Here is a 27,040-nt window from a genome sequence, read left to right as displayed (position 1 = left end):
GTAGTACTGTATGTGGGACTGGTGCCATGTTTCTGGTCCAGCTGGCCCATAGATGGCTGACAGAAACATGCAGTCATTCAACATAGATGAAAATTCAAAAAGATATCATACAAAAAAACTTTAATGAGAAGTGTAAGTCTCTGAGATGATGGCGTTGACCCGGCAGCTCTCGGTAGGACCAAACCATCTTGGGGCGAGTTAATTCAAAGCTCTCAGAAGTGATGAAAGGGTTGAGGCTCCGCATTAAAGCGCTGACAAACAGAGATTACCAGGGAGCAGAGAAACCCTGCGCTGACTTCTACCAAGGAGGAGGGAAAACTCTGGGAGACATATCGCATCTTGGCAAGGCATCGGGGTTCCCACACTAACTTAAGGCTCTGATGTTAAAGATCTGGCCTGGTGGGATTTACTGTGTTATAATTTGCAGGGTTGAGGACAGGGCAAGGCATGGTTTTGTCAAGTATTTTTTTTTAAGCCAATTCATTCCTTTAAGAACAGAGGATTTCAAATCCAGAAACACGTGTCAGCCTCATACAACCTCACACAAGAGTGAATTACAAAAACACAAATACTAATAGAAAATTGAAGGTTTTATTTCTGAATCAAGATCAGAAAGTGGTTCTGATTTGCTCTCAGACATTAACCGTGATATGTGGGATTGATCAGATCCAAACAGATGCACATGAAACCAACTATGACACTCAATTCTCTTCCCATTCATTTCCTGATGAACTCTATGATTTGTGAATTTACAATCAGAATCTAGTGTATATATATATTTATAACAAATGATGAAAAGAATAACATGTAAAACAATCAAAAAAGATAATTACAAGACATTCCAGTTCTTTTGAGCTTCACTAAAAAAAAAAAAAAATATCCAATCAAAGACAGAAGACACCCATCTGAGAATTGTGCACAAACTATAATTATCACATATCTATGTATCACACATTTGAATCACTGTAAACATTATAAGATGGCAGCTCGAAGCAGGCGAGTCCCGCATGGCACCAGAGAATATTCAGGATCACCGGGATTAATTAAGAGAACCGGTTCAGCCTCATTCCTTTCTTTTCTTTTATATATATACACACAGTCTAAAAAGTTGAACATTTCCATGGTTGTGTTCATCAGTACTCTCTGATCATAACTGATAAACGATGAATCAATGCATTCTCTCTGCAGCGGAAGAGAAACCTGTGGAGAAAAACACACTTGGATCTCAAAGCTGTAGAAGGTTGAAGCAGCAGTCGGTTCAATTTCTAGAGGTTTTACCAAAACTTCTCATGAACCAAACGTTCACATGACTCAATGTCACCCTGTTTCCCAAAGCTTTAACCAACACCTCGCATCACAAATAAATCTCAGCAGGCAAAAACAATACAATGGAAATTAAGTGATACATTTTTGATTTTACAAAATCATTTCAAACCCAACCAACCTATTTACTATACTACTATTTTTTGGAGAAAATAGACATTTTTATTGCTAATTTGCACTAATAAACCAATGAATAGCACAAGAAGACAGAGAACATTAAAAATAAAACAAATATCCCAGAATCAAAACAACAGATGCAGAGTCACAGTGATTCTGAATAAGAGGGAGAGATGAGGTTTGTTTGTCTTGGCCACATTTAGGAGGCACTGAGGCGACACCAACGTTACGAACGCAATGAGGAAAAAAATGATAACAATATTAAGACAATCTGTCTCTGGAAGACCAAAAAGCAACAACCTGGTTTAAAAACAAACTGCAGTTTATGCACATTTATGTTTTGATGACTGGTAAAGTCTTTGGGTCTGAATGTTGGAGGAGATGGCTCTTTGGGTTGGATGCTGAAATGCAGAGGAAGGGTGTGTGTGTGTGTGTGTGTGTGTGTGTGTGTGTGTGTGTGTGTGTGTGTGAGACAGAGTGTGAGTTTGTGTGGTGGTCTGGTAGTGATGATGGTGATCATTATGGCTCAAGAGGAGGAGCCAAAGGGAGGAGCCTCTTTGGGTTCCTTGAACAGATCAGCTGTTTCCAGAGTAGAGGTCCACAGTGCTGGAGCTCAGGCCCCGGCTCTCCCTGAAGTTACTGCCGGCCCGAGTCTGAAGAGAAACAGAAGAAGACACCAAAGTTAAAACGTGACACTTCCGATAATTCAGCCCGAATTGAACACAACTTAAAAGACTTGAAGTGTTGCTCACCTGGAACGGGTCATCACTGGTTTTGTTCAGATAATTCAAGGAAGCAGCTCTCTTCATGCTGTCAGAGGAATAGTGAGAGAATAACCTTCATACAGTATCTGAGATCAGGGCACCGGTACAAAACTACAACTCATGGAGCTGGGGAGTTAAATTCCCAACTCCTATTACTCTACTTGCCTCCCATATGACATTGTTTACTCGTAGAACAAGAAGGATAATGTTCTTTAAATGGCCGTCATCCATCACAACAGAGGATTTCTTACTTGGTGCTGCGAGGTTCCGGCGGTCCGTTGCCCTGCAGCTTCTTCACCAGCAGCTCGCTGCTGCGCCGCAGGACGTCCCGGAGCTTCCCCAGAGAGCCGCTGCGCTGGAGGGCCCCGCTGCCGTCCTGCAGACACACACAACCATCAACCGGTCTGTTCCGCACCGGAGACGTGAGGACAAGATGTCAAGAGACACGTCTTTTCTTCTTCTGTTTGGGCTTTGCATTAGTGGTTGTGTAGGCCAGTCTGTTAATGGCTGGTTGCAGCCAAACAGCATGAAGAAGAGGGTTCTTACATTCATTCATTCATTTAAAGAGCAAATAATGATACACTGAAACACTTATTTAGATTTATAAATATGTGCAATATTAATGACAGCATTTCATTTCCTGATAACCTTTGAAACGTTATGCCGTTAGAATAAACTGTAGTAACTTGTGTGATTGGTCTCATTGTTGTGCTGTGCGTTATATTTAATCTGCAGTAATTAGAGCTTCATTGATTATCGAAAGGTAATCAGCAACTATTCTCATGATGTAATAATTGTGCATGTATTTTTGAAAGCATAAATGTCACACGTGACTTTGTTTCAGCTTCATAAAAGCTTTTCTTTGTATTTTGCGACAGCGGTCGGGTCTGTTGGGTGGACAAAACCGGCAATATCAACACTTCCCCTTTTGTCACTTTATTCAGACTATTTACAGACGGAATGTTTCCGAAATGTATTCAGAATTCAACAGATAATCGCTCAAAGCTTCTTTTTGTTTTCAGTGTATAGTAATTTAACCATCAATCCATTCATTTTTAGGTTAGTCTTCTAATCATCACACACCAGCTGTCCTTCACAGTGTTTTAATTACCAACCAGCCAGTGGAGACAGGATGTGTACCGTCCTCTGGCTTTGGTGAGACGCATAACAAAAACTGTATACGCCGTGTTTGAGGTGTGATCGTCATAATGCAACACAGGCTCATCACCAGCAGGGGGCGCTGTTGGCAAATCAAATCATTTACATGTTTCTGCCAAAGAATAAATGTTTCCGTTCATCCGAGATGAAACCTAAAAGAATCCGTTTCCACCGACAGAACATCAATACAGACGTCTCCATCCGATGCAGAGAAAAGACAAGAACTCCACAAATGAAAAACTTTATTTGAGAATACCAACAAGTGTTGATGCAATAATAATCTTCACAATGCAGAATGGTAAATATAATGCAGTCCTACGTACCAAGATGGTGCTTATAGACCTTACCATTGACGTTCTTCCACTTTAGGAAACTGAAGTCACGCTATATAATGTCAAGAGTAGACAGTTCAATAAATAAGCATTCCACTAACACAACAATATTGTCATAATTATGTGATGAACACAGTCAATTCTTTTGTTCAGAGTTGCATTAGAAGGAGAGGTGTACTGATTGGAAGGAATGAAGAATCAAGGCAAGTAGCATACCGAGAAAAGCCGTATAGTGAATGCACTCGTCCAACCTAGAAGTACAGCCTACAGTTACACTTTAAAGATGTTATTTTACATTCAGTTAGTTAAACATCGGAAATAACACGTTGATCTTGAAGGAAACACTCGCGCTTGTAAATTCGGGTGTCTAAAAACATGATTCACCAGAGTGACAATGTTGACTTGCAAACAACTGTGTAAGAAAAAGGCAACACACTCCATTAAGCTTTGTGTTATCCATAGCCAGACTGTGACTGTACCACCGACACGTACACAAATACACATTAACACTACTGTGGAATCCAGGCTTCCATTGAATAATAACACTAGCGTCTACTCCTGCACCAACTAAATAAAATGGCAAGTTCTGCGCATTTACGTCCTTTATTTTTTTAATTCTACAATTATTGATCAATCTCCGGGTTGGTGTCTGAGCTAAATGCTCCGGTTGGTCTCTGCGGTCATATTAGCTTCAAAGCATCAGCCGATGTTGCCGATTCCCTTTGTAAACGCAGCTACTGAGAACACACTGGACCCGCGTGGAGCCTGTGTGTGAATACTCATCAAATCAAGGACACCGACGCCAGTCAGAGCGACTTAAAAATAAATTACCATGGCAACTACTGCTGCTCGATGTGATCCGACCAATTCGACGTCGGCCCTTCTGGTCGTTCACTGTGTGACAATCTGCTGCCATAATATTCAGCCACAAAATAATCAACATTTAAAAAAAAAAAAAAAAAATGTAAACAAAATGATAAAAAAATTTGAAATGAAAAGGAAATATATCTATAAAAACAAAAAAATGGCAATGCTCCCTTCACACTTTCAACGAGGCAGCAGACGTCGTAAAGAAGTGACTTTTGATGAAAACTATACAGTACCGTTATTCACAAACTGTTTAGGCAAAGTGATCTCCTTATTGTTAAGATAGTTAAAAACATAAAAACACGACAAAAGAAACAGCTTTTTTTAAAAAACAAAACAAAACTATTACGGCTAAAAACAGGCACGGAGTTGGAAGCTAGCTTTGAGGTCAGACTGCAAACTAATCCACAGTGAGACCAATGCAGAGCAGCTGTGGAAATTAATTATTGTTGCAATATATATCGACTCTATATAGTGGATGTAACGCTTTATCCGACGGTGGGTCGGCGAGTGACGCCTGGAGCCGAGGCGTCCCGTCGAAAGGTGACACTGATCCTCAAAATCTGTCATCGTTTGCCTTCTCCAAATAAACGACTTTCCTGCTCCTCTTATCAAAGACATCTACAGTGCATCTATGAAATATTACAAATGGCTGTTTTGGAGAGAGGAGGAAGCTTTCACCCACAATGACTGTTTTTTTTTTTTAAATGTTAAGTGAGAGAGGGAGTCGAGGCAACGATTACTGACATGGTGGACGACACACAGTTAGTAGGAGGAAAGGATAGAGAGAGTGAAAGGAAGAGAGGGGAGGGGGGGGAGAAAGAGCAGAGATGAGAAGACCAAACGTCCCAGCAGTTGTCAGGTGAACAGGGGGAGGGGAGGCTTTCTGAGTCTCTGCCGGAGGGGGGTGGCACCGGGAACGGTAGAGGAGCTGTTGGTTTGGTTGGGACAGAGAAGGCCAGAGGGAACGACAACACGCATCCTTTTTGCTATTGTGTCGGGTAAGGAGAGAAGGATGGAGGAATAATCTTGATGGCTTAGGCCTGATAAAAGAGAAAAAGAGAGAAACAGACAAAAAAAAAACGGCACACATTGTAAGATTAGGAGCTCTGGGTTTGGGCTTCCTACGCTACACACCTACACACTGCTAAATCTGAGCTTCATCAACTTGTTCTACACTTGGCTGCACTCGTCTCATGTTGTTGGAAAAATATCCATCCTGCACCAAGTTTCCCTGTCTTAACTGCAGCTCGGGGTCTTGTGAGCCCCAGTTGAGAGAGCGTACGCAAACAGAAAGGATCTGTAAATCCAGCAGCACAGCAGCAGTGCTTCCCTTTGAAACATAACAGCCGTCTCAGGAGCTGCACTACGGTAAGCAGGTCGGTGATGCAGTAGGTTGGTGGTTGCAGTCACCGTGACTCAGCTGTTTTTTTTTTCCTGTTTCCTCTCTGGGTACCAGGAAGCAGCGCACTTGGCACGCTGCGCACTGCAGACGCGGGACATCTGCAAGCATCAGCACTGACGGAGCCATTACGCCACTCGCCATCTTTATGAACAGCGTTTTGAGTTCAAATATCCTGCATTCACCTCAGTACGGTAACATTCCCTCAAGCTACATTTGTATCTGACGAAGGATGAAAACAACGTCTTAATTATTGGGTACTAGCCTCGGCTCGTTCCTTGACCTTAATGACTAATCCACTAATTATCTGGCCTATCTATGATGTCACTATGCCAAACCCACCCAAGCATATTGTGCAGAATGAGAGTTCAAGAGGGAGAGTACAATCCACTGAGCAAGAAAGAGGAAATCTGATTGAGAGGCTGATTGGTTGTCATGGCATGAGTAATCGATGGGGGTTAGTGACGAGCGGAAACGGAAAAAAGGATGAATTCTGGACAACATACAGACGAACAGGCGGCACATTGAAATGTCAAAAAGCAACAGCAGACACACATACGTTGTAAATCACATCATGCGTAAAGACAGACACACACACACACACACACACACACACACACACACACACACACACACACACACACACACACACACACACACACTACCAATTAACACAACCACGAATGTGTGGCACTCAAGTTAATCCCATGTAAATAAGGAAACAGCAGGAATCTGTATGAGTATGTGAACCGCTCCTTACAGCCTCAGTGACACATCAGACATGTTTGGGCAAAGCGATGCAGTAACATCACATCCTCGCTCAGCTAAACATCTACACACAAACAGACTTTACAACACAAGTAGTGTAGTAGTCGTAGTTACACGCGCTCGCAGCTTTGTAAATGAATGGATTGATGGACTTTCTGAAGCAATCTTTGAGTCAAAAGCGCCAGTTAGCTTTCAGAGACGATCTTTATATAAAAAAAATTAAAAAAAATATTAAAAAAAAGCATGAGAATGTCGCGGGTACATTTTTGGACTGTGCACATTTAATGTCTACCGCTGTGGTCGTGACGGGGATAATGAAACGCTAGCACGCACCCAGCAAACCCTCCGCATGCCCTCACACGCCTCAAACACAGACAGGTGCACACTCGGATGAACGCGAATGCCGTCGTGAAGCAGTTCTGAGTAGCTGTGTTATGCATATGAACACGTGTGTGTGTGTGTGTGTGTGTGTGTGTGTGTGTGTGTGTGTGTGTGTGTGTGTGTGTGTGTGTGTGTGTGTGTGTGTGTGTGTGTGTGTGTGTGTGTGTGTGTGTGTGTGTGTGTGTGTGTGTGTGTGTGTGGAGAGAGGCATTCACATTCACACAATAGCAGCCGGCAAACAAAAACCTCACCTTTTCTACTTAAATGTTACTCAGAGAGAGCAGCAGACAGTCGGGTTAACAGACATTTATCAACCATGTGAACACACATGGAGCCATTAGTGTGCATGTTAAAGGGTGAGCCCAGCAGGCTGGCGTTGCTACATGCATGTTGTGGGCTGGGTTGGTGCGGTGAAGGGCGTGGCTGCATTCAAGTGAGGGGGAATAAAAATGGGCACAGGCTCAGACGATGCATCCCTGCCCTCTGGTTTGTGTGAGCCTCACCAGAGGGCTTCTTCCAGCTGCACTGCTACAGTGAATATCATGCTTTCAGCACCGGCCTCTGTAATAACGAGGACAGGGGTTGACAAGTCCAATGGGAATCACTGTGCAGAAACAAAAGCCCTGGGGTGAAATGAAACTAAGGATTGTTCAGTCACCGCCAGCGTGGACGTTATAATGAGGCAATAAAACAGCAGGATGAAGAGTTACTGCGCAGAGGGATGAGCATCGAGGACACTGGGAACCTCTGTCAATTGTGTTTAATAGGAGAAATGAGAGACATCCTAATGGGGATTTCGACAGGCTGCATCTCTGCGAGTCTCATAAAAGAAAATAAATATTTCATATGTTGCCAGGGAGCCACAGAATGAGCTTGTGCCTTTTGTTTTTTTCCCCTCTTTTTGTTACCGCTCCACTTGTGCAGAAGCTTTGCCAGCATGACATCCACTTGTTAAAACGAGACATTGGAGCGTCATTGTCAAGCAATGGACAACAAATAAAAACATGAACATCTAGTCCAAAGCAAACTCAAGATGCTGTCAACAACAACAACAACAACAACAACAACAGGTCAGCATGCCGAGACACTCAATCAGCGTTACATTTTGCAAAAAAAAGGACTTCCAGGTTGACCTCATGAGAAGAACAAGACACGTCTACAAGGAGTCGATGGACTGGTACAGACACAGTTCACACACAGAACTGATAATGAGCAGCTGGTTATCTCTTACATAACAAAGTTGTGCCTCAAAATCCTTTTGTAAAAAAGCAGATTGAACAACTTGGCCTTATATATAATAAATCTAATTAACAATGTCATATTTAACTTATGATGAACACTGACATCATAAAATAGGTCCTGAATGAATGACTCATTTGTGTTTCTGTGCAGTTTGACCACGGTGACGTGAGAGAATCCCCACTCACACATCACTCGTCTAAAAGACAAGAGGCCTCTTTTCAAGTCCCCGCTCTGTACCGGTCCACACTCTCTCACCAGTGTCGTTGCCGACACCGCCTTGTTCTTCCGGTGAGGTCACCGGCCGCGTTGACTCGACTGTCGTGGATTTGTACTCACCCCGTTCCACTCCACGCCCATACTCACTTCCTCCCCGGTCTCGGAGCCGCTCTCAAACTTAACGCTGGTCAGGCTGTCCCTGCTCCTCCGCCTGTCGCCATCCGTGTCCTTCAAGATCTCCACCACACGCGTCTGGTGGATGGGGTCGATGCCCTGATGCGGATAACACACGGGTAGGACACACACAGAGAGACAGACGTCTCGTCATCAGACGTAGCTCGGAGGTAGACGTTAGCGCGTTGATTCGGGTGAGAATGTAAAAGTTACGTGGCGGTATTAAAGGAGATTTTCTGTTTTCTGTTTAATGCATTCACGGCACCGTCACAGAGGCAACGCAGAGACAAGGGGATGTTTTAAATGTCTGTGAGATGGGAGTGATGTTAGGGGGGGAGGGGCTATCAGTTGGAGACAAACCACTTACTGTGTTGCTCTGGATCCATAGCATTGTAGAAAAAGGGAAAGAAATATCATGAGATTTGGGGGACATATTTGGGATTTTACAAAAACAGCAACTGGTAAGTTATCTGCATGCAGAAACGGACATTTTAAGTAAGTAATAAAATAATTAAATGCAGCTGACCTGCTTGCGAGACCTCACGGCGCACTCCTCCAGGGTCTCGGCAGCCTCTAGCTTGCCCTGCCGGCGGTACAGAGCGCCCAGGTTCCTCAGGGTGGTGTTCACTGTTGGGCTGCTCACAGACAGGAAAAGCAATACAACTAGCTGAAGTCATTCGAGGAACAATTGGATCACAGCAAATGCTAAAAACCCTCAAAGATGAAGTCGACTAAAGCTGATTTAGTCACATTCCCAGAAAAACAAAAAGGAGAAAACACAGAAAAATGAAAAGATATTCTTCACACATTAAAAGAATAACTCAACTGAAGTGACTTATCTCTATTCATTACCCTGTGTCTTTATCTATGACCACATTGTAAAAGCTTATCACGCTCTGCCTCACCTGTTGACTTTGCAGGCCTTGTACCAGCCTCCGTACTCTCCGTATGGAGTGTTGTCTCTGTGTTTGCCCTGGAAGTAAATAAAGGAGACGAGGAAGAGAAGGGCGTGAAAGGAAGTGGTGGTTTAAACTGGATCAGCAGCATTTCTTTCCGTGTTTACATATAAATATCATCTTCCTACTGGGGCTTATATTGTGTATGTGAATTTCCTTCTATTTAAGTCGCACTGCTTCTAATATTTGCTCTGCTTGTGTTCACAGTGACATGAGGTGGATTACACACCTTGCTCTCCTCTCTCTCCTCTGCATGCATCCAGATGGGCTTGTTTTCAGCTGCAGACAAACAGACAGGAGAGGTGGTCTACATTCAGCACAACAGCTTAACAGGTCTACCTCAGGAACTACTGATGAAGAATGCTGAGCTTGCTATAATAACCCAACAGACCAGGACATCTCGGTGTTTATTATTACTATTTTGTCTTGTTTGGAGTGTTTCTATGTATTTGGTGGTAAATTCTGAGATCTGGTGCAGACAGTTTCGACCTGAAGCTTAAATATTGAACATAACATATTTAACACCGTTTAAATAAGACAGTCATTAATACACAATAAAGCTTAATTCAGAAAAATGCATTCCAGAGTACTTTTTTTAAATTTAATTTCTAAAAAGTTTTTCTTCAGATTCTTATCCAAATAAATTAAGAAAGAAATGGTTCAATAGATACAATACAGAAAACACTATGCACCATTAAATTGTCTTGTAATAAAAAACCTGAGCAAGTGGAGGTAGGTGATGCTATATAAACAATGATTCACACCATTTTCTGATACTATGAACATTTACAAGTAACAATTATTACTTATTCATGCAATAGATTATTAAATATGCATCCAAAACAAACAAAAATAGCACTTATAACTCAAAATCAAAAGATATTTAGCACCATTAAAATAGTGGTGGTTTCTTTCATTCCCAGGAACACAAACTGTTGCTGCTTAATGCTGCTTCTCTTAACCTTCAACTCTCCAAACAGGTTTTCAAAAATATCTGAGAGCTATTGTGAAGTTAAGTGACACATGAAAAATAAACCTCTCAGAAAAAAATGTGACATGCTTTTGAATAAAAAAGCATCAGAGCAGTGCGTTGTGTCGAGTCCCTTTCATTCCCTTTTCAAAGCAGTCAATCTAATCCCTGGAGGGAAGCCCACAGAAAAAGCTCAACTTAAATTAAAAAGAGAAGAAAATTGCAAGATCTTTCAGACAAGTGAACTTTTTATTCTTTAGAAGGTTTGTTTAGAGCCTTTGTGTCCTCTGAACGGTGAAGGTTGGCACCCTGCTTAGAACACCATCCACTTTTTAAACATCTGTCCATCACTCACTCTGCTGATGTGAGACAAACAGTAGACGGAACATCAGACAACGGTGGAGAAAAGATGAAAACAACAAAAAATATCTAATCCGAGTATTATGAGAGGACGTTTGATGTGACCCACCACCATTTATCTTGGGATAAATTTGAATTTGTTTCTAGGTTGATTAAAAAAAAAAAAAAAGATCATCGACCACAGCGATATGAAAATAACCTTTCAAACCCGTGCCGCCACGTATACTGTAAGCTACACTACGAGGCCTTACCATCGACAGATCCAAACTCTTTCTCATGAGCACGAGTCAGAATCTCTTTGTACAGAATCTCAGCCTCCTTGTATTTCCCCTGTTTGAGAAAGCAGGACGCCTGAAGAAGAGAGAGAGGAGAAAGAACATCTTAGCGGAGGACCAAACGGGCTCAAATCGACTCACAGTGTGACCCCCCAGACAGTAGGAGCAGTGAGTTTGCACATTTCTCCGGAAAAATGATATTGTACCACATTCCCTCCCTTACGGTCTCCATACTGCTTCTCCATCATCATTAGAGACAGGACAGAAGCAGAAGAAGCAAAGAAAGAACAGTTTCATAACTGATGGCCTGCGTAGAGAGCAAGCTCTGGCTGACAGGACAAATGAGTCATTCTGTTACAATATCACTACGCTCTGCCTGAGTTCACCTTGGTACAGTCACAGCTCAATAGGGACTGTAATTCTTGTTAAAATAAAAAAAGCATGGTATGGGACTGAAAGGGTTTGAAAAAAAATGCACGATAAAAGCCGATGAGGTCGTGGTAAACTTGTCTCTCACCAGGTTATTCTTGGTTTTGGCCACATTGGCGTCATCTGGGCCCAGCCTGCACTCGTAGATCTCCAGGGCGCGGCAGTAGTAGTACTCCACCTCCTCATACTTGCCCTGGTTCTGGCAGAGCAGAGCCAGGTTGTTCAGCTGTTTGGCCACATCTGGGTGGTCCTTCCCCAGGACCTGAGGGGGAAAACAGGGAGCAAAATGTTCTCAGTCTGTGTCCCTGACTCGATCCCATGCATCTCTCCCTTCTGTGCCTCTCGCTGCTGTCACCGAGAGGCACGTCTGCCTGCTGCAGACACTCGGGAGATCTAATAAAAGGCCGGTTGATCGATACAGAGGGTACAGAATGGAGCTTTCAGGCAAACAGAGACTCTTAGTACCCTCTGTTGTGTCTTCTATCTATCTCCTGCATCGCTCCCCAACGCCTGCTATCCAATTTCAGCTGTGTTCTCAATTAAACTCCATCAACACGGTAATTGGCCCCCAGCGGAAACTTCACAGAAAATGTAAGAAGATCATTTGCTCTTTCCCCTATTTATAGTAGCTCCAACTGACATTTTTGATAATATTATCACAGTTAATTACTTTATGACAATGAGCTAATTGTTCACTGGTCGAGCCTTGAGACGAGGCCTCGATAGCGCTGCTGTGGACGGCCCTGCTGGTGCAATGGAGGGGTGTGGCCTACCTTTTCTCTGATCTCCAGAGCCCTCTTACACAGAGGCTCCGCCTCCTTGTACTTTCCTCTCTTTCCATACAGCACAGCCAAGTTGTTCAGCGTCGCAGCGACCTGGACATTCAGAGTGAGAGAGAGACAGAGAGAGAGAGAACCTGATTAAGACCACTTCCTTTACTTTCATACCGGCAGTGTAGCTTCACAATAACAGAATTTAATATACTGCTGTCTAATGACTTGTCACAGTCCTGAAAAATGTTGTTTTCTTTGTTTTCAAAAAGCTCAAAGCCACCTGGATTACACAGGGTTGCAGTATCCCGCCTTTGTGTCTCATTATTCTGGCTCGAGGATCAGACTGAGTGACAAGAGCAACAATATGAGACGAACTGCAAAACCCCCACAGAGCTGCAGTGACGAGCTCCGCGCTTTAACGGCTTCCTTCAGGCTTTACAAGGTGTTTCGGTGCCACAGTGTCAATCGATTCATACAAATGTGTTGACAAAGGCAGTGAAATGGAGAGCGTACTCGAATGTTTTTCCCATTGTTCGTTGTATTCTGACTGCAGGGGCTTTGTGGTTTGGTTCATGCTCGATGTATGAGCAGACATTCAGGAGCTTTGGTTGATTAGTTTAAAGCCTGAAGGCACATATTCAATTTTAATGTGAAAAAAAGAATCCATACGGACCGAGTAGAACCGTAAATACTGCAGACTTTGTGGTTATTGCCTCCCTGAGTCTTCGGGCAATTATGACCCAACACCAGATGACTAATCTCATCTATCTGAAGATGAATATGTGCACATGAAGATATGATGATGGTGGAGTCTTACAGCGGGGTGGTCTCTGCCCAGGGTTTTCTCCCGGATGGACAGAGCATCGTTGAGCAGATGGGCGGCCTCTTTGTATTTGTTTTGATCCCTGAGGGAGAGGGAGAGACAGGACAACGTGATGAGGCTGAACGTTTATCGCTCTTTGTATAAATCTGTGCTGAAAAAAAGGGGCAACATGACACAAGCAAAACAGGACGAATAACGGTAGAACTAGCAAAAGCTCCCATATGGAGCCACGTCTGACCTGTAGACCAAGGCCAGGATGTTGAGCATGGTGGCCACGTCAGGGTGGTCGTGTCCAGAGGTCTTCTCCAAGTCCTCCAAAGCCTGCTTGCAGAGCGGGACGGCCACCTCGTAGCGGCCCTGGGAGGCGTACTGGATCACCAGGTTGTGCAGGGTTCTCAGGCGGGCCGGGATCTCGTAGCCCCCCTGCTGGGCTGCAGCCACGGCCGCACTGTTGTGTTGGTGCTGCACTGTGGGGTACAGAGGGCAAAGGTCAGCCTGGCGGTCAAAGGGTCAAACTCGTGCCCGATTATATCGCTAACCACATTTCATGCTAACAATTACTGTGGTGACAAAGAATAAGGGAATTATGGAGATAATTCAATTAGTATTTAATGGGATGACACAACATTATTCAGCCAAGTCTCCTGGACAGTCGGGTTCATTTCCTCAGATGGGATGTGACGCCAGATACTAGGGCCTATATGATCTTAATATTAAACCACAAGTTGCCGAATTGTTTCTTATTCAAAGCAGGTGTGATTATTGCCAACCCTGCCGCAGAGCTCTGTTATCAGGTTTAAAGTCATAATTTAGGCTGAAGTGCTGAATGTTTCCTACTTCCTTGGCCGTGCTCCTCCTCATCGTTTGGGAAGAGGTCGTCCAGGGAGTCCTTCGGTGTTTCTCGGTCCTTCTCCTCCTGCTGAGAGGACGAAACAAAGCGGACAGTCAGGTCCTCTAACAGACGACCATCTGGAAACACTGTTTTTATCTTCTTTTAAACATGTAAGATAATAATAGCTCATATTCAGTACAGTGAAATCAAAGGTGGATATGAAGGGATATGCCATCATCTTGTAGTTACAAATATACAATGAGGTAGTATTAGATAATTTAGACCAATACATTCAACACGTCATCATGAGCTCATTTTAGCACCTTGACAGGATAATCTGGATTCTGAAGATGAAATGGAATTCATATTCATCAAAATATTTTCATTTAAGTTTGACTGAAATTAAATTGTGTTTTTATCTGCCACATAGAGTATCTGCTCTGTCAATCGCTTGTATAAACCATGTAATAAAAATGTATATTTTATGTGATTTGGTTTCCAGATGGCGACACTAGTTCTGGCTTAATTCCGTTTACAATCTGTCTTTGTTGACTTTGGTTATGTTATTTCTGTGGTGATCTGATCGTATTTCGATAAAGCCCATCAAACCTCGCATACAGCAGTAAAGTCAGCGTTCTACCACTAACAGTGATTTCAGATGGACCTTAACACAGAAGCCTGCTAAAAGCTGTAAAATGGGAACAATAAGAATCCTTTAGGGTTTTGGCAGGATTATTTCCTGCAATACGCAGTTGATGGATACAGGCTATTAGAGCCTTTCTTTTGTGACTAAGAATAAGGTCAGAATATGCACCACTGGATCAATAAGGACCTGACCAGAAAGCCTCATTCCTGGAAGACCACGCAGCTCCGTTTTCTCTCCTGTATCGAATATCATTGACATTTTGCTGCACTTTACAGTTAAATCATTTTAAGGCAGATTCAAAATAAAAAAAATAGTTCCAAGTCGGTTCAGAACACAGGGTTTGTATTATTATTTACCATCATGCTTATGATAACAAACATGTCATCTCTACTTCACTGCATGAGCTAAATAATAAATGTAATTTGTAACACATCCTGTTACAATGAGAACAATCCAACCACAACACACGGTGGAATTAAAGAAATCTCAATTTTATCGACTCAATCTCACAAAAACAATATAATCCATTGATGCATTAGTGATTGTTCAAAGTACTTACAGTAGGTGAGACGTCCTCGTCGTATTTCTTCAGCTGGTTCATGAACTCCAGGTGCTTCTTCTCCTCCTCCAGCTGGGCCACGTTCTGCTCGCTCTTCTGCAGCTTCTGCTGGGTGTTGGCCAGCTCGTCCCGCAGCCACTGGTTCTCCTGGCACAGCCTCCTCACCTGGGCGCGCAGCTTCTGCTTCTCCGACTCCACGGCGTTCAGGTGGTTGGACAGGGCCATCATCACCTGGGACGGAGACAGCATTGAAGAAGCAGTGACGTTTAACAAAGGACAAAGTGTCTGCGGCGGCAAAGCGGGAGAGAAATGACCGGGGGGGGGGCTGATTCTGCGTGAATCATGATCACCACACCAGCTCAGTATAGAATGAGGAAGCAGAAGACAGACACACAAATTTACTACATTGTGAACTAAGTTGTTGCTCATATCCAAGCTATATCTACTCACTAAGCCATCGCACCTCTCCCACCCTGTCTCACCTGTGCTTCTCCCAGGCCCAGTTCAATCATCTCCACGGACTTGCGGAGCAGGTTGGACTTCTCGTGCACCAGGTTCGCCTCCTCATCCTTCTTCAGGCACTTGATGGTCTCCAGGAGGCTGTGGAGGATGGAGTTGTGCTCGTTCTTCAGGGCCTCAAGACCCTGGATCACCAGCTTCGTGTTGGAGATGATCTCCTCCTGAGAGAGCTTCTCCAGCTTCTCTTCCCGCGGATACACCATGGTGGACATCTTCTATGTAGCTCAGGGAAACCTGTACAGATTGAACAGAAGGGAGCCGACTGTTACAACAGCAGCAGCTGCCGAGGACATTTTCATAACGGCCTTTCCAAAGATGCAGCTGTGCTAGTTTAACACAAGAAGTTCACAAAACGGAACGCGAGATGAACTGCAGCTGTCACAACATGGCTCGTCACTTTTCCTCCATTTAACTGAGAGTGTCTTTAATTTCAAATGATCTTTCACGCTAAAAAAAACGTCTCAGGCATTCTCTGCCGTTGTGATACGACAGAGGCCACTCTCCATTGTTGGTTTACAGATACACGGTGTAGAGCCCCGCCCTTGACGCAGACAGAGCCCGAACTCATTCCTGTGCTCGGCTAATGAGTTGGTAGCATGATCCGCGTGCACCGTGACAGCCATAAAAGAGGATATGAACTCATGATTTATCGCTGCGGTGGAAGATGAGGGATTCAAATTTCATGAGCGAGATGGGTCAGCATTTCTTTGAGCCGTTTAATTAAACAAATTCTGAATTTATGTAGTTCGATGAGAAAATAAAGAAGGGTTGTTTGATGAAACACATGAACTATGCTCCAGACAAGTCTTGTGAATTACTCCGCTGCAACGGTTGAATGAATGAACACATACAGAGTACAGACATGTGCCTGCTTTATGCATAACCAAGGGGCCACAGGGACATATTATTTTGTTGGACAGACTGTTAACTTTTCGGCACCTATAATAAACTCAAGCTGCAGCTTGCGGTGTAACAGAGGGCACACAGATGCTGCAGTGTGGCCGCCTTCTGGTGCCAACGGAGGCCCAGCCGGCTGCGTGACCGGCTGAAGAGTCGAAGGAGAGGATGACACGACAGAAGCCTCAAGTATTACAGCTGGTCCAAAAACACCAATGTCAACAATATCGTGCTCTGAACAAATGTCAAGCCCTTTGGTGAGCGCATGGAACATGTGCCATTTTCCCCAAGCAGTCTGAAGATAACCTATGACTCACTGAGCCACGTAACTGTTGGCTAGGTTGTGCAAAAAAAAAAAAAAAGGCAGCGTTGAGCTGGTGCACTGTATTTCAGCAGCAGTGAGGGTAAGAGGTTATGGATGAGGGGGGGGGGGGGGGGGGGGGGGTTGCAGTGATACACACCAGCTGAGAGCCATCTGCCAAAAGAAGAACACTCTCCACCATTAGTGAGCCACTCCCTGCTTTGCTACTTGTATTCCAGCAATTATCTATTAAAAGCAGAGAATTGTCGAAATAAGAAGATCAACAAAAGCCGGAAACAAACCGCAATAAATAGCTATTTGCTGTGCGATGTGGCAACAGAAGAGACACTGCCAGCTATGTTGAATCATGTTGATGTGACCTGGAATCAGCGCAGAGGCAAAACCTGTGAAAAGATTTTACATCAATATTCAGCGACGTCGAATAATCGCTGGGTTAAGAATCAAACTATTTGAGACGTCAGGTGATCGTAAACAGCGGTCAGGCTTGCAACTAACAACTATTGTCATTATATTCGATTCATCTGTTGATTATGTCAACGATTAAATGATCAGTTGTTTGTTTAATGTTTTGACCAACAATCCAATTCATCTTTGCAGTTCTGATGGCTGCCCACCATAATTTGTTAGCTTTAATCAGAATGACACTGGAGCATTTTGCACCACCAGCTGGAGGCTCAGGATGTGCAGAAGATGATGAAAAGCTACAATAACACTATGGAGCGTATGGGAGGATACAGAGAGGACATATCTGCTTACAGGGGGAAACCCTCACAGCTCGAATTAATATTGTTTTTCCCTTTCCTCCAATTAAAAGCTTTACCATTGTCGGGTTCACGAACCCGCTTATTTAAATCCACTGAAGAATTCAAAAAATCCATAACGTTCGACGGGAAAAAGGTATCAGTCGATTTTTCCTCTTATCCTACGAAAGAAGCTTTTCTGTTGAATTCCTGAAGCCTCTGCGTGGAGACGGCAAGCGTGCTGATGGGTGAAGTAAGCCTGACGCAAAGCAAACAGCGGCTCGTTTAAGCTGTTACAATGCTGACTGATTCATATTAAGCAGCTCTCATCTGCAATGAAGTGCTTTACTGCACTCCATATACGATCGTGTCTTTACCTCCATTTTACAGTTATAAAACAGCAGAGCAGTAAAAAAAAGCTAATCCACAGAGACAACCAACCTCTTCAGAGCACTTTTCACCACACATCAAATGACCCCATTCAAATGAAACATCATAAATTAATAGTAACATGCACTCCTTCTAAAGCACTTCAAGATATTTCAGATCATCATCTATCTATCTATCTATCTATCTATCTATCTATCTATCTATCTATCTATCTATCTATCTATCTACATATACAGAAGTTAAGGAAAAATGGGATGTATTTTCTGCTGCTTTAACTGAATTGAGGCCAAGCATCAAGATCAAATTAGCATATTTCTGGTGAGAAAATATGCACAGTGCACACACATGTTTAGTAAGCCAAAAACACCAGAGGGTTCATGGTCAGCAGTTGCAAGAAGTAACATGTTTTTGGGAGAACTAGCGTGAAAGAAACAGACCTCACCACAGATAAGTGAAAGCCGTTCTGTCCTGACAAAGAAACGGACTCGCTACTTTACATAAAAGGTCTATTCAAATGCTACAAACAAATGAAGCAGTCCTCTCATTTGCATGGTCAAAGAGACGACTATCTTGCATAAAATGTGGAGTTATGCAGCATTTAGAGTCCTATGCTCTATGCTCTAAAATAATGCTACAAAAATGGGTGAGCCCCCCCCGAGTAAAATGAAGGCAGGGCAGAGATTATAAAAGCCTAACTCTGCTTGAAGAAACGTGAGAAAGATGACGAGAAGTTTGCTTTGCTAGGGGAGCCGGAAGTACTTCTCTTTCCTGATAAGGGCCGACGCTTTTACCTGCTCTTAAAACGAGATATGAAACGATCTATTGGGAAGATCAAGCGTATTCACAGATCACACAGCGCATTACCCTGCACAGTTCCTCGGTGTGGATGAAAGGCCTGACGAGCCGAGTGTACACAGTCACTAACAAAGAGAACAAGCGCTTTCATCTCAAGTCAGGGGAGAAACAAGCAGCTTCGCCTCGATAAAACACACAAACAGCTGTATCGAGGACTTTTGTTTTGCTCAGACGGTGGAAGTTAATATGTTTCAAGTCTTTAAAGAGGTGAGATAAAGTCCAACAGGCCTGTTGTTTTCCTTTACAAAGACTGCCCTTGAATTAATCTTTAACATTTACTTTTGTTGCGTTTCATGCAAATCACGCGCACTAAAAAACAAATTACATCATCAAAGGTTAATATGAAACAGTTCACAATTCACAAGGCCCAGAATATGACTTCTCATACTGCTGACATGCATTACAATGTTTTTGGGACAATAATAAACATGTTCATGTCACACTATACAACAGCATATATTCATTGAATTTAGGCTTCTATCCAAATGGGCTTGTGAACAGTCACAGGAATGATCAGGATCAAGTCTTATTGAAGGCTCAATAGCAGCTGGTAAGAAGAAATGCCCACTTCTTAAAACAAGCACAAAGTAAACACGGACACACTCGACTCAGAGCTACATGACCTACCACCCCAACACGACACGATGCATTCACAGATCTTCCTGCTGCCACTCATCAGTGCTTTGCAGCAGATGGGACTATTTTATGTAATGTAGCTTTACAATGAGGTTGCAATCTAAGACCATTAGAGTGGCATTATACAAAATATAGGACCATTAGTGAAGAACTTATTCTAAGCAAAGAGGTCGTGGCTTGGAAAAATCACAACATATGAAAAAAAGGGGCAAATTACACTCTCAGAAATTTGTAACATCATTACAAAACCCACTAAAGGCTAAAGAAATCTACAATCAGTCAGGCTAGCATGTTTCTTCAACCGTTTCAGCTTGCTGGACCAGAAAACTAACCTTGGTTTCAGTGGCGGATCAGAGCCTCATACTTTGGCACGGTGAAACGCTGATGAAATAATGACTCCTCCTCCAGCAATAGCGCTACACGCTGGCAAAGTGCATCATAAAATTGCAGCACTAATCCAAAGTGATCCTCCTTACAAATGGAAAAGGAAACCTTCGGTGTGAAACACAAGCCAATGGAAATGAAACGGGACAGGAATGGGAGTGGAGGATGAGAGGAGGAGAGCTGCTCGCGGTGGTGGTGATGATGATGATGATGATGATGATGATGACCTTCCCTCTGCCTCGTCAGAACAACCAACGACGGCTCAGGGCGAACACAGCCCCGCCCACGGGAGGAGAGTGGAGGAGCAGGTCGGGTGGGGGAGGGAGCCTTCCTAATCTAGACTCTGCTCCTCTGTACTCATCAGACACAAAGGAATAGGTCCAATGGGAACGGACTCCATGACGCTATTTACAGGCACAAAAAGAGTTTCACACGCCACCGAGGATGAGGGCACACAACACAGCGCAAGGTCAAAACCTACTGTCTGGAGCTACTAGACAGTATATGTGAAAATATTACACAGACTTTCAGCTCCTGGCCCTACATTCTCACAAGAGCAACAAGCAATACAGGTCTGATGAGCCCATTTTGTAAGGTAACAAGGTTACAAGGTTCACCATCTAAAATTAAACCAAGCAAATGGTCATTAAGTCATGTAGCTCAGCACACACTTGTAACATAACAGATGGACTGTGACGATCATATATATACACCTCAGAAAATGTGTACACATACAGACAGAACCACAATATAAAATAATCTCATTTGTACAACAACTTTAAAACCTCATATTATTAAAATCTTGTTTACTAATTAAAACAAATCTTTTCAAAAACCAACTAAATGGACAAGTCTTAAGTTGACAATGTTCTGATGAAGTGGATCAGGAACAACATTTCATAGGCAAGTTCGATGACTCATCCTTACAAGGGATCAAAATACATATTATATAATATTACATATTATATTGCAGAAATCCGTAGCACATCCAGCTCAGAAGCCAATACAAATGCCCTAGAGGAGCCTACAGTGTTATAAAAGACAGCTCTGTGTTTAAACAAACAACTTTGTGGACTCTGCTTTATTTCCCTACGAGTGGTGGAAATCTGGGCCATCTACCTGTCGAGTTTGTCCATGCAGTGCTCCACTCGTCATTACTCTTCATCTCCAGAGAAGCCTCAAGTTATCCCACCATCATCACTCAGGCCCCAGTTTCTCCTCTTCTCCTCCTACCATCACTGCACTACAGTCCAGACGATTGGGCTTTTGCACACCGAGCTCCAAAGAGAGGATACATTGAATAACCCTAAATTTGTGTGCACTTGCTGCTGCCACGTGTAATTACAAATAGAATCTTATTGACTCTTATTAATTTGCCATTTTCTTCTTGAAAATTGCACGTTTGTCATACAACCTTACTGAAAAGCTGAGAGGGAAATACACAAATGCAACTACAAAACATTGCACAAGCTATGGAAACAGACCCTCTGGGAGAGGGTGTGGTGCATGTTGGTATTATAATAATAAAACACGAGTATCGGAAATGGGAAAAAAAAAAAGGCAGACTGCAGTGGGTGCATCAACAAGCCAGTGGTTGATGTCTATGCAATCTCCATAGACACGCATTTCCTGTCTACTAGATGAAGTCTGATATCATTAGATCACTTTATCCACCTCTTGTTTCCTACCAAAAACAGCAATCCAACAACCTCGTTTGCATCACCGTCAGACACAAAGGAGAGCCGGCCATCAAGGAGGGTGTGGCAGGGTCTGGGACAACCAGGAGGGAGATGTCAACGTCCCCAGTCCTCCATCGTACCACTGACACCAGCTGCTGGAGGGCTGCTCTCCCACCACTGGTTGTCTGAAAACTGTCCGCCTGAATGTTGCGACTGATGCAGAGAGATACCTGTTCTACGTGATACTCCTCAGGTTAGGCACGATGCTCTACCTGGTGACACCTGTGTGCGTATTACACTGTCGTAATGTCTGCACAGCCCAACAACAACGTTAGCAGTGTTGAACACAATGCTGGACATTTGATTTAATATCGTTGAAGCTCTTTGTTAATGACGCAACCTAAACGTGCTCGGAACACAATCACAGAGTCTTTTGAACATTTGCACATCGATTTAACACATAAAACAACAAATTAGATAATATTAATCTACATTAATAGACCCAGATTTACATTTTGTTATGACTTTCGCAGTTATCAACGGGTCTATGTTTGTCTACCTCCATCTACAGGGTCTATATCAATAATAACGGCAAACATAGCCAATTCTTTCATTCACTAGATTGCTTGTCATATTTTCTGGACTCATTACTTTAGCTAACCTCATAGTGACGCTTGTTTTTTGATCATAGAGCGCTCCGGTTAGCGACTAGCTAGCTTCAGCAAACCAGCTAGCTTCAGCTAACAGCTAGCGTCACCACTCCCTAGTTGTTGCGAGTTCACCCTGTTCAAACCGCAGAGCTGATACTATATATTCACAGTAACGTAGATTAATACAACTTAAATACACAGCAATATACACATTTAACACAATTATAATATTAGTTAGTGAACATGTAACGTTTGCTATCACTTACCGAGAGCTATGTCTGACGGGTAGCTCAGCCCCTTTAAATCCAAAATGTCTCCAGCATAGCAAGAGATTCTCCCAGCAGCCTCTACGGCTGAGTTTAATTATAGTGACGTCATGTTTTGTTTTCGACACTGCCAAATTATCTATCTATCTATCTATCTATCTATCTATCTATCTATCTATCTATCTATCTATCTATCTATCTATCTATCTATCTATCTGTCTGTCTGTCTGTCTATTACTTGGAAAATAAATATAAATGTCTATGACAGAATATGACAGAAGATGATTTAAATCGAATTTTCTAACAACTAGTATAATAGCCCATAAATTACAACACATAAACAATACTAAAAAGCATGTAGTTAAACGTATGTTAACTTGTGAACACTGACAGATGACAGTAGTTCTACCAGTCCAACATGATTTCAATGGTCCACCTTTTTCTTCAAACAATGAATCCCTCCTAAGGGAAAATAATTATACATTTTGGTTTTTCCTTTACCCAGGTAAACATGTTCCTCTTTTCTGTTTTCTGACAGTATGAACATGTTACTAATATTACACATATGATATATTTTAAATTAAACAAATTGCGATAATGAATTGAGCCAATTATTACACAGTAGAGGTTGTTTCAGGTACAAACGACAAAGAGGGCTTGCAGTTCATTCTTGCAACATGTTCACGAACAGTCCTCGTGTCATACTTTTCACAGCAACACCAGCTTCTATACAAAATTAACCCCAATTATATGTTTCTAAAAAAATTGGCGTGAAGGGACAAAATGACAGTAATGAGTATTGAAAGCTTGAATCCACTTTTTTTTTATTGTTAATTTACCTATAAAATGTGACAATGACACATCGTTTTAATACACGGGGCTCATGAAAAGTAGGAGAAATTAGGTGGGAGACAAACATTACAATGTATTTTTTTGCTGCAGACCGAATATGTAAAACAACAATCCTGCCACCTAGAGGCGAATTTAAAACCAGCTGTCAGAGGATGAAGAAGCGGGTATATGTATCCAATGTTACTGTACTGTGTGTATTATGATAGGTTTGACTCAGGTGTAAACACGTACCCTGCAAGCTGTTGACAAGGGACAGTGGATAACGTCATATTCTAAATAGTCTACTTTAACTTGCACAGTTAGACCCCAGAGTTGCTGCCTACGTCATCAGTGCGCGACGCAGCGTGCAAGACTGAAGGACGTCGACGAGAAGCTTGTTGATGAAATAAGTCAAATGAAAAGGTTGGTTTATGTCACTATTTCACCGAGTTCTATTGCAAATGGACACGAGATAGGAGGCCAATTCGGCTTGGTTTATTAAAACATAAAATGAAACGTAGGTGTATTTATTGAGCCAGATTAACCTAAAGCTAAGCTAGCAATAGCTCATATTTAATAGCCATTTGGTAAGGTTACTGCAACTTTAGGCTTATGACATTACAGCACACAATTGGTAGTAGGAAATGTTATTTTATTGACCTCTAAGGGTTTGATTCCTTTAGGCTGAGTTAAGTAAGATGCTGCATTAAAAACAGGAGAGATGTTTGTACCGTAATGAATATAGTGGAGCTTGAGTTGCACCCTGGTTGTGGAAAAGACTAGCAGCTGTCAAACCCGCTCTTCTCTGCTCCTCAGCGGTGTCAGGAGGACGTTGTTATGATGGCGGTGTCGTGTCTCACTCGAGCCCTGCGCTCCCTGACTCTCTCTCAGCCTGCTCTGCTCTCCTCGCAGGTAAACATCCACAGCCAGTCATTCACACTGAAGATCCGACTCGTCGCAACCACCACACAATCTATGTTGCTTATTATTATGTTTACAGGCTATTGCACAGACCAGGCTGGGGGCTCAGGTGCCCACGGCGGTCGGACAGTGCAGGGGCTTCCTCACCACAGCCTGTCTGGAGCAGAACAGGACATTTTGGAAGCAGAGGGAGAAGTACACCACCAGGCCTATGGGCATGAAAAAGACAGGGGGCAGAGACCACTCAGGTAAAACACTGTGATCAATGCAGGAGAATAGAATACATTGTTGTGTTTGCAAGTCTGGAGGAGGACTGGTTGGAGTTGGCATCTAATGCGCAGGTCTGGATTTGCCTCTTGTTCTGTTTTCACTAATGGGTTAAAAGAATACAAATCTCAAACCGAGTTTAAAACAGTCTTTTGGGCTGACTGGCATAAGCACAGAAGGTTTTAAGATAGACCCAGACTTATGTGATTGGATCAAGTAAAATCAGTGAAACTGCTCCTTTTCCTGTTTTGACAAAGAGAACAACAGCTTTAAAAAAAAAATTAAAAAAAATCTGGCGTTTAAAACAGTCAGTGTTACTCTAGTCCAGGTTTGATTTGACTAAGTAGAACCGTCTTTGATGTGAACTTGTACAAGGTTATGTACAGAAGTCGTTAATGAGGAAAAACTAAAAATCATCCAATAGAATAACATTTTCACAAGTCTTAAACAGTGTTGAAATAGAGCTAAACCAAGAGTTTTGTTTTGTGTTGGACAAAACAAGAAATTGGACGACTTTACCCTGGGCTATAATACATGTTGTTATCATTACCATCTATGACATTTTGTATAGCAAATGATGAATCCATTAACTGAGAACATAATTGTAAAGTGCCGACAGCATTTAGTGATGTATTTCGTTCTGCCGTGCAGGAAGGATACGGACACACGGCATCGGTGGAGGCCATAAACAAAAATACAGGTGGATCGACTTTCAGCGACTGCGCTACGAACCAAACAATGAGGCAAAGCCCTTTGAAGAGAAGGTGGTGGAAGTGCGATACGACCCATGCAGGTGAGGTCAGCTTTCACCACACGGTGACTCTTTGATTATGCGTTCTGAACACAGTCGGTGGTCATAATCTGTGCTACACAGGTCCGCTGATATCGCTCTGGTAGCTGGAGGCAGCCGGAAAAGATGGATTATTGCTACGGAGAACATGCAGGCCGGAGACATCATTAAAACATCTGGAGTTATTGGACGCATGGCAGGTATGAGATTCATGTTTCCTTCCCTCGAGATGATGGGAGTAAAGATCGTCTGTATTTAACACTAAATTATTATGTATCCTCTTGTTTTACTTTGCAGTTTCGGCCAATGAGGGTGATGCGTACCCGCTGGGAGCGCTTCCTGTGGGGACACTGGTGAACAGCCTGGAGATACAACCAGGGAAGGGGTCAGAGTACATCCGTGCTGCAGGTAGTCTATTATTTGACTGTGTTTGTACTTGGTATTTCCTAAATGCAATTTCTTATTTTGGCATGTGATGCTGATTCATCTTTTTCTTGGCAATAAATTAGTCTTAAAAATGTCATAAAGCAGTGAAGGATTCCAATCAGAAATCCAGTCCACTTACATCAAAGGAGCCATGAGTAGTGGGATCTATTGGCAGGAATGGAATATGTTACTTTTTTTTCCCTTAGTGTATCATCACCGAAAAATGCGACTGGTGGTTTTTTTTATTCAGTACCTAAGAAAGAGACGTTAACATCTACATACGTAGCGGCTGCCATGTTTCTACTGTAGGCCAGAGAGGACAAACCCAACACTGGCTGTAGCGTCTGCCGCTGTAGTTCTCCTACAAGCTTGGCAAGCGAGATAAATGTCAGTTGGTTGCAGTTTGCAACCTCACCACTAGATGCTGCCATCCTACGCCTAATATCTGTTCCGTTGCTGTGCGTCCTTGTGCCAGCTTAACGAAAGGGATCGATTGTTTCATCTGATGTTTAGATGCCTATGGACGAAGGGGATAGCTGCTGTAAAATATGGAGTCTCATAATTCCTAAACTGAAATGTGTTCCTTTTGGTTTTCAGGCACAAGTGGCATTTTGCTCCGTAAAGTAAACGGAACTGCAATCATTCAGCTTCCTTCGAAGCAGCAGGTTCAGGTGAGTTTATCTGAATTCAGATTTCACCTGCTGTGTTACAACCACGCTCTGCTCTGAACTCTGTCGTCTCGACACACGCGCAGGTTTTGGAGACCTGCATGGTGACGGTGGGACGCGTGTCCAACATCGACCACAATAAACGGATCATTGGCAAAGCCGGGCGCAACCGCTGGCTCGGCATTCGCCCTTCGAGCGGCCTGTGGCAGAGAAAGGGAGGCTGGGCAGGACGCAAGATCAAACCGCTGCCGCCGATGAAGGTTTACGTCAACCTGCCCTCAATCTCAGCCAAGTAACACACTGAGCATGCTCAGGACTGGAGAGAGTCGACCCTTGTTTATCATCTTTGTAATGTTGACATGAATAAAGATGAGCCGTTTGTACAGAAGATTAAAAATTTTATTAAACACAACTGCTTGTGAGAGCATGGAA

At 43.0% G+C, this 27,040-nt stretch overlaps 2 protein-coding genes across 7 annotated transcripts; one reads left to right on the top strand and one right to left on the bottom strand.

Annotated features, from left to right (window-relative positions):
• Window positions 1–572: 572 nt before the first annotated feature.
• Window positions 573–22,778, bottom strand: LOC137883788 (kinesin light chain 1-like). Of its 6 annotated transcripts, none has more exons than XM_068725428.1 (17): window positions 22,706–22,778; window positions 15,850–16,120; window positions 15,368–15,598; window positions 14,168–14,249; window positions 13,569–13,797; window positions 13,325–13,412; window positions 12,508–12,609; window positions 11,823–11,996; window positions 11,282–11,381; window positions 9,930–9,979; window positions 9,650–9,717; window positions 9,271–9,379; window positions 9,112–9,120; window positions 8,691–8,843; window positions 2,456–2,580; window positions 2,193–2,250; window positions 573–2,093 (listed from the first exon to the last, which is right to left on the bottom strand). In XM_068725428.1, the coding sequence occupies exons 2-17, from the start codon at window positions 16,096–16,098 to the stop codon at window positions 2,016–2,018; spliced, it is 1,905 nt and encodes a 634-aa protein (XP_068581529.1). In that variant the 5' UTR covers window positions 16,099–16,120; window positions 22,706–22,778; the 3' UTR covers window positions 573–2,015. The 6 variants fall into 6 exon arrangements, with proteins under 6 accessions (XP_068581529.1, XP_068581537.1, XP_068581546.1 ...); XM_068725436.1 differs by lacking the exon at window positions 22,706–22,778 and adding an exon at window positions 20,059–20,300; XM_068725445.1 differs by lacking the exon at window positions 9,112–9,120.
• Window positions 22,779–23,864: 1,086 nt separating this feature from the next.
• On the top strand, window positions 23,865–27,020 carry mrpl2 (mitochondrial ribosomal protein L2). The gene is made up of 8 exons (XM_068725415.1): window positions 23,865–23,959; window positions 24,353–24,448; window positions 24,537–24,705; window positions 25,376–25,517; window positions 25,599–25,714; window positions 25,812–25,922; window positions 26,538–26,611; window positions 26,695–27,020. Exons 2-8 carry the CDS (start codon window positions 24,374–24,376, stop codon window positions 26,902–26,904), a joined length of 897 nt encoding a protein of 298 aa, XP_068581516.1. The 5' UTR covers window positions 23,865–23,959; window positions 24,353–24,373; the 3' UTR covers window positions 26,905–27,020.
• Window positions 27,021–27,040: the final 20 nt, after the last annotated feature.

Source organism: Cebidichthys violaceus, unplaced genomic scaffold, assembly GCF_023349555.1.
Source record: "Cebidichthys violaceus isolate CVI_PGR_0920_01 unplaced genomic scaffold, fCebVio1.0.p SCAF_10, whole genome shotgun sequence".
Classification (NCBI taxonomy): Eukaryota; Metazoa; Chordata; class Actinopteri; order Perciformes; family Stichaeidae; genus Cebidichthys; species Cebidichthys violaceus.
The sequence above is the reverse complement of the archived record's forward strand: the minus strand, read 5'-3'. Positions and strand labels throughout refer to the sequence as shown.

Coding starts and splice junctions, on each gene's coding strand:
- LOC137883788 (XM_068725428.1), bottom strand. CDS start 16,098: ATGTCCACCATGGTGTATCCGCGGGAAGAGAAGCTGGAGAAGCTCTCT. Junction 11,382..11,822: donor CCAAAACCAAGAATAACCTG/GTGAGAGACAAG, acceptor TCTCTTCTTCAG/GCGTCCTGCTTTCTCAAACA. Junction 9,980..11,281: donor AGAGTTTGGATCTGTCGATG/GTAAGGCCTCGT, acceptor GTTTGTCTGCAG/CTGAAAACAAGCCCATCTGG.
- mrpl2 (XM_068725415.1), top strand. CDS start 24,374: ATGATGGCGGTGTCGTGTCTCACTCGAGCCCTGCGCTCCCTGACTCTC. Junction 24,449..24,536: donor CTGCTCTGCTCTCCTCGCAG/GTAAACATCCAC, acceptor TTATGTTTACAG/GCTATTGCACAGACCAGGCT. Junction 25,923..26,537: donor AGAGTACATCCGTGCTGCAG/GTAGTCTATTAT, acceptor TTTGGTTTTCAG/GCACAAGTGGCATTTTGCTC.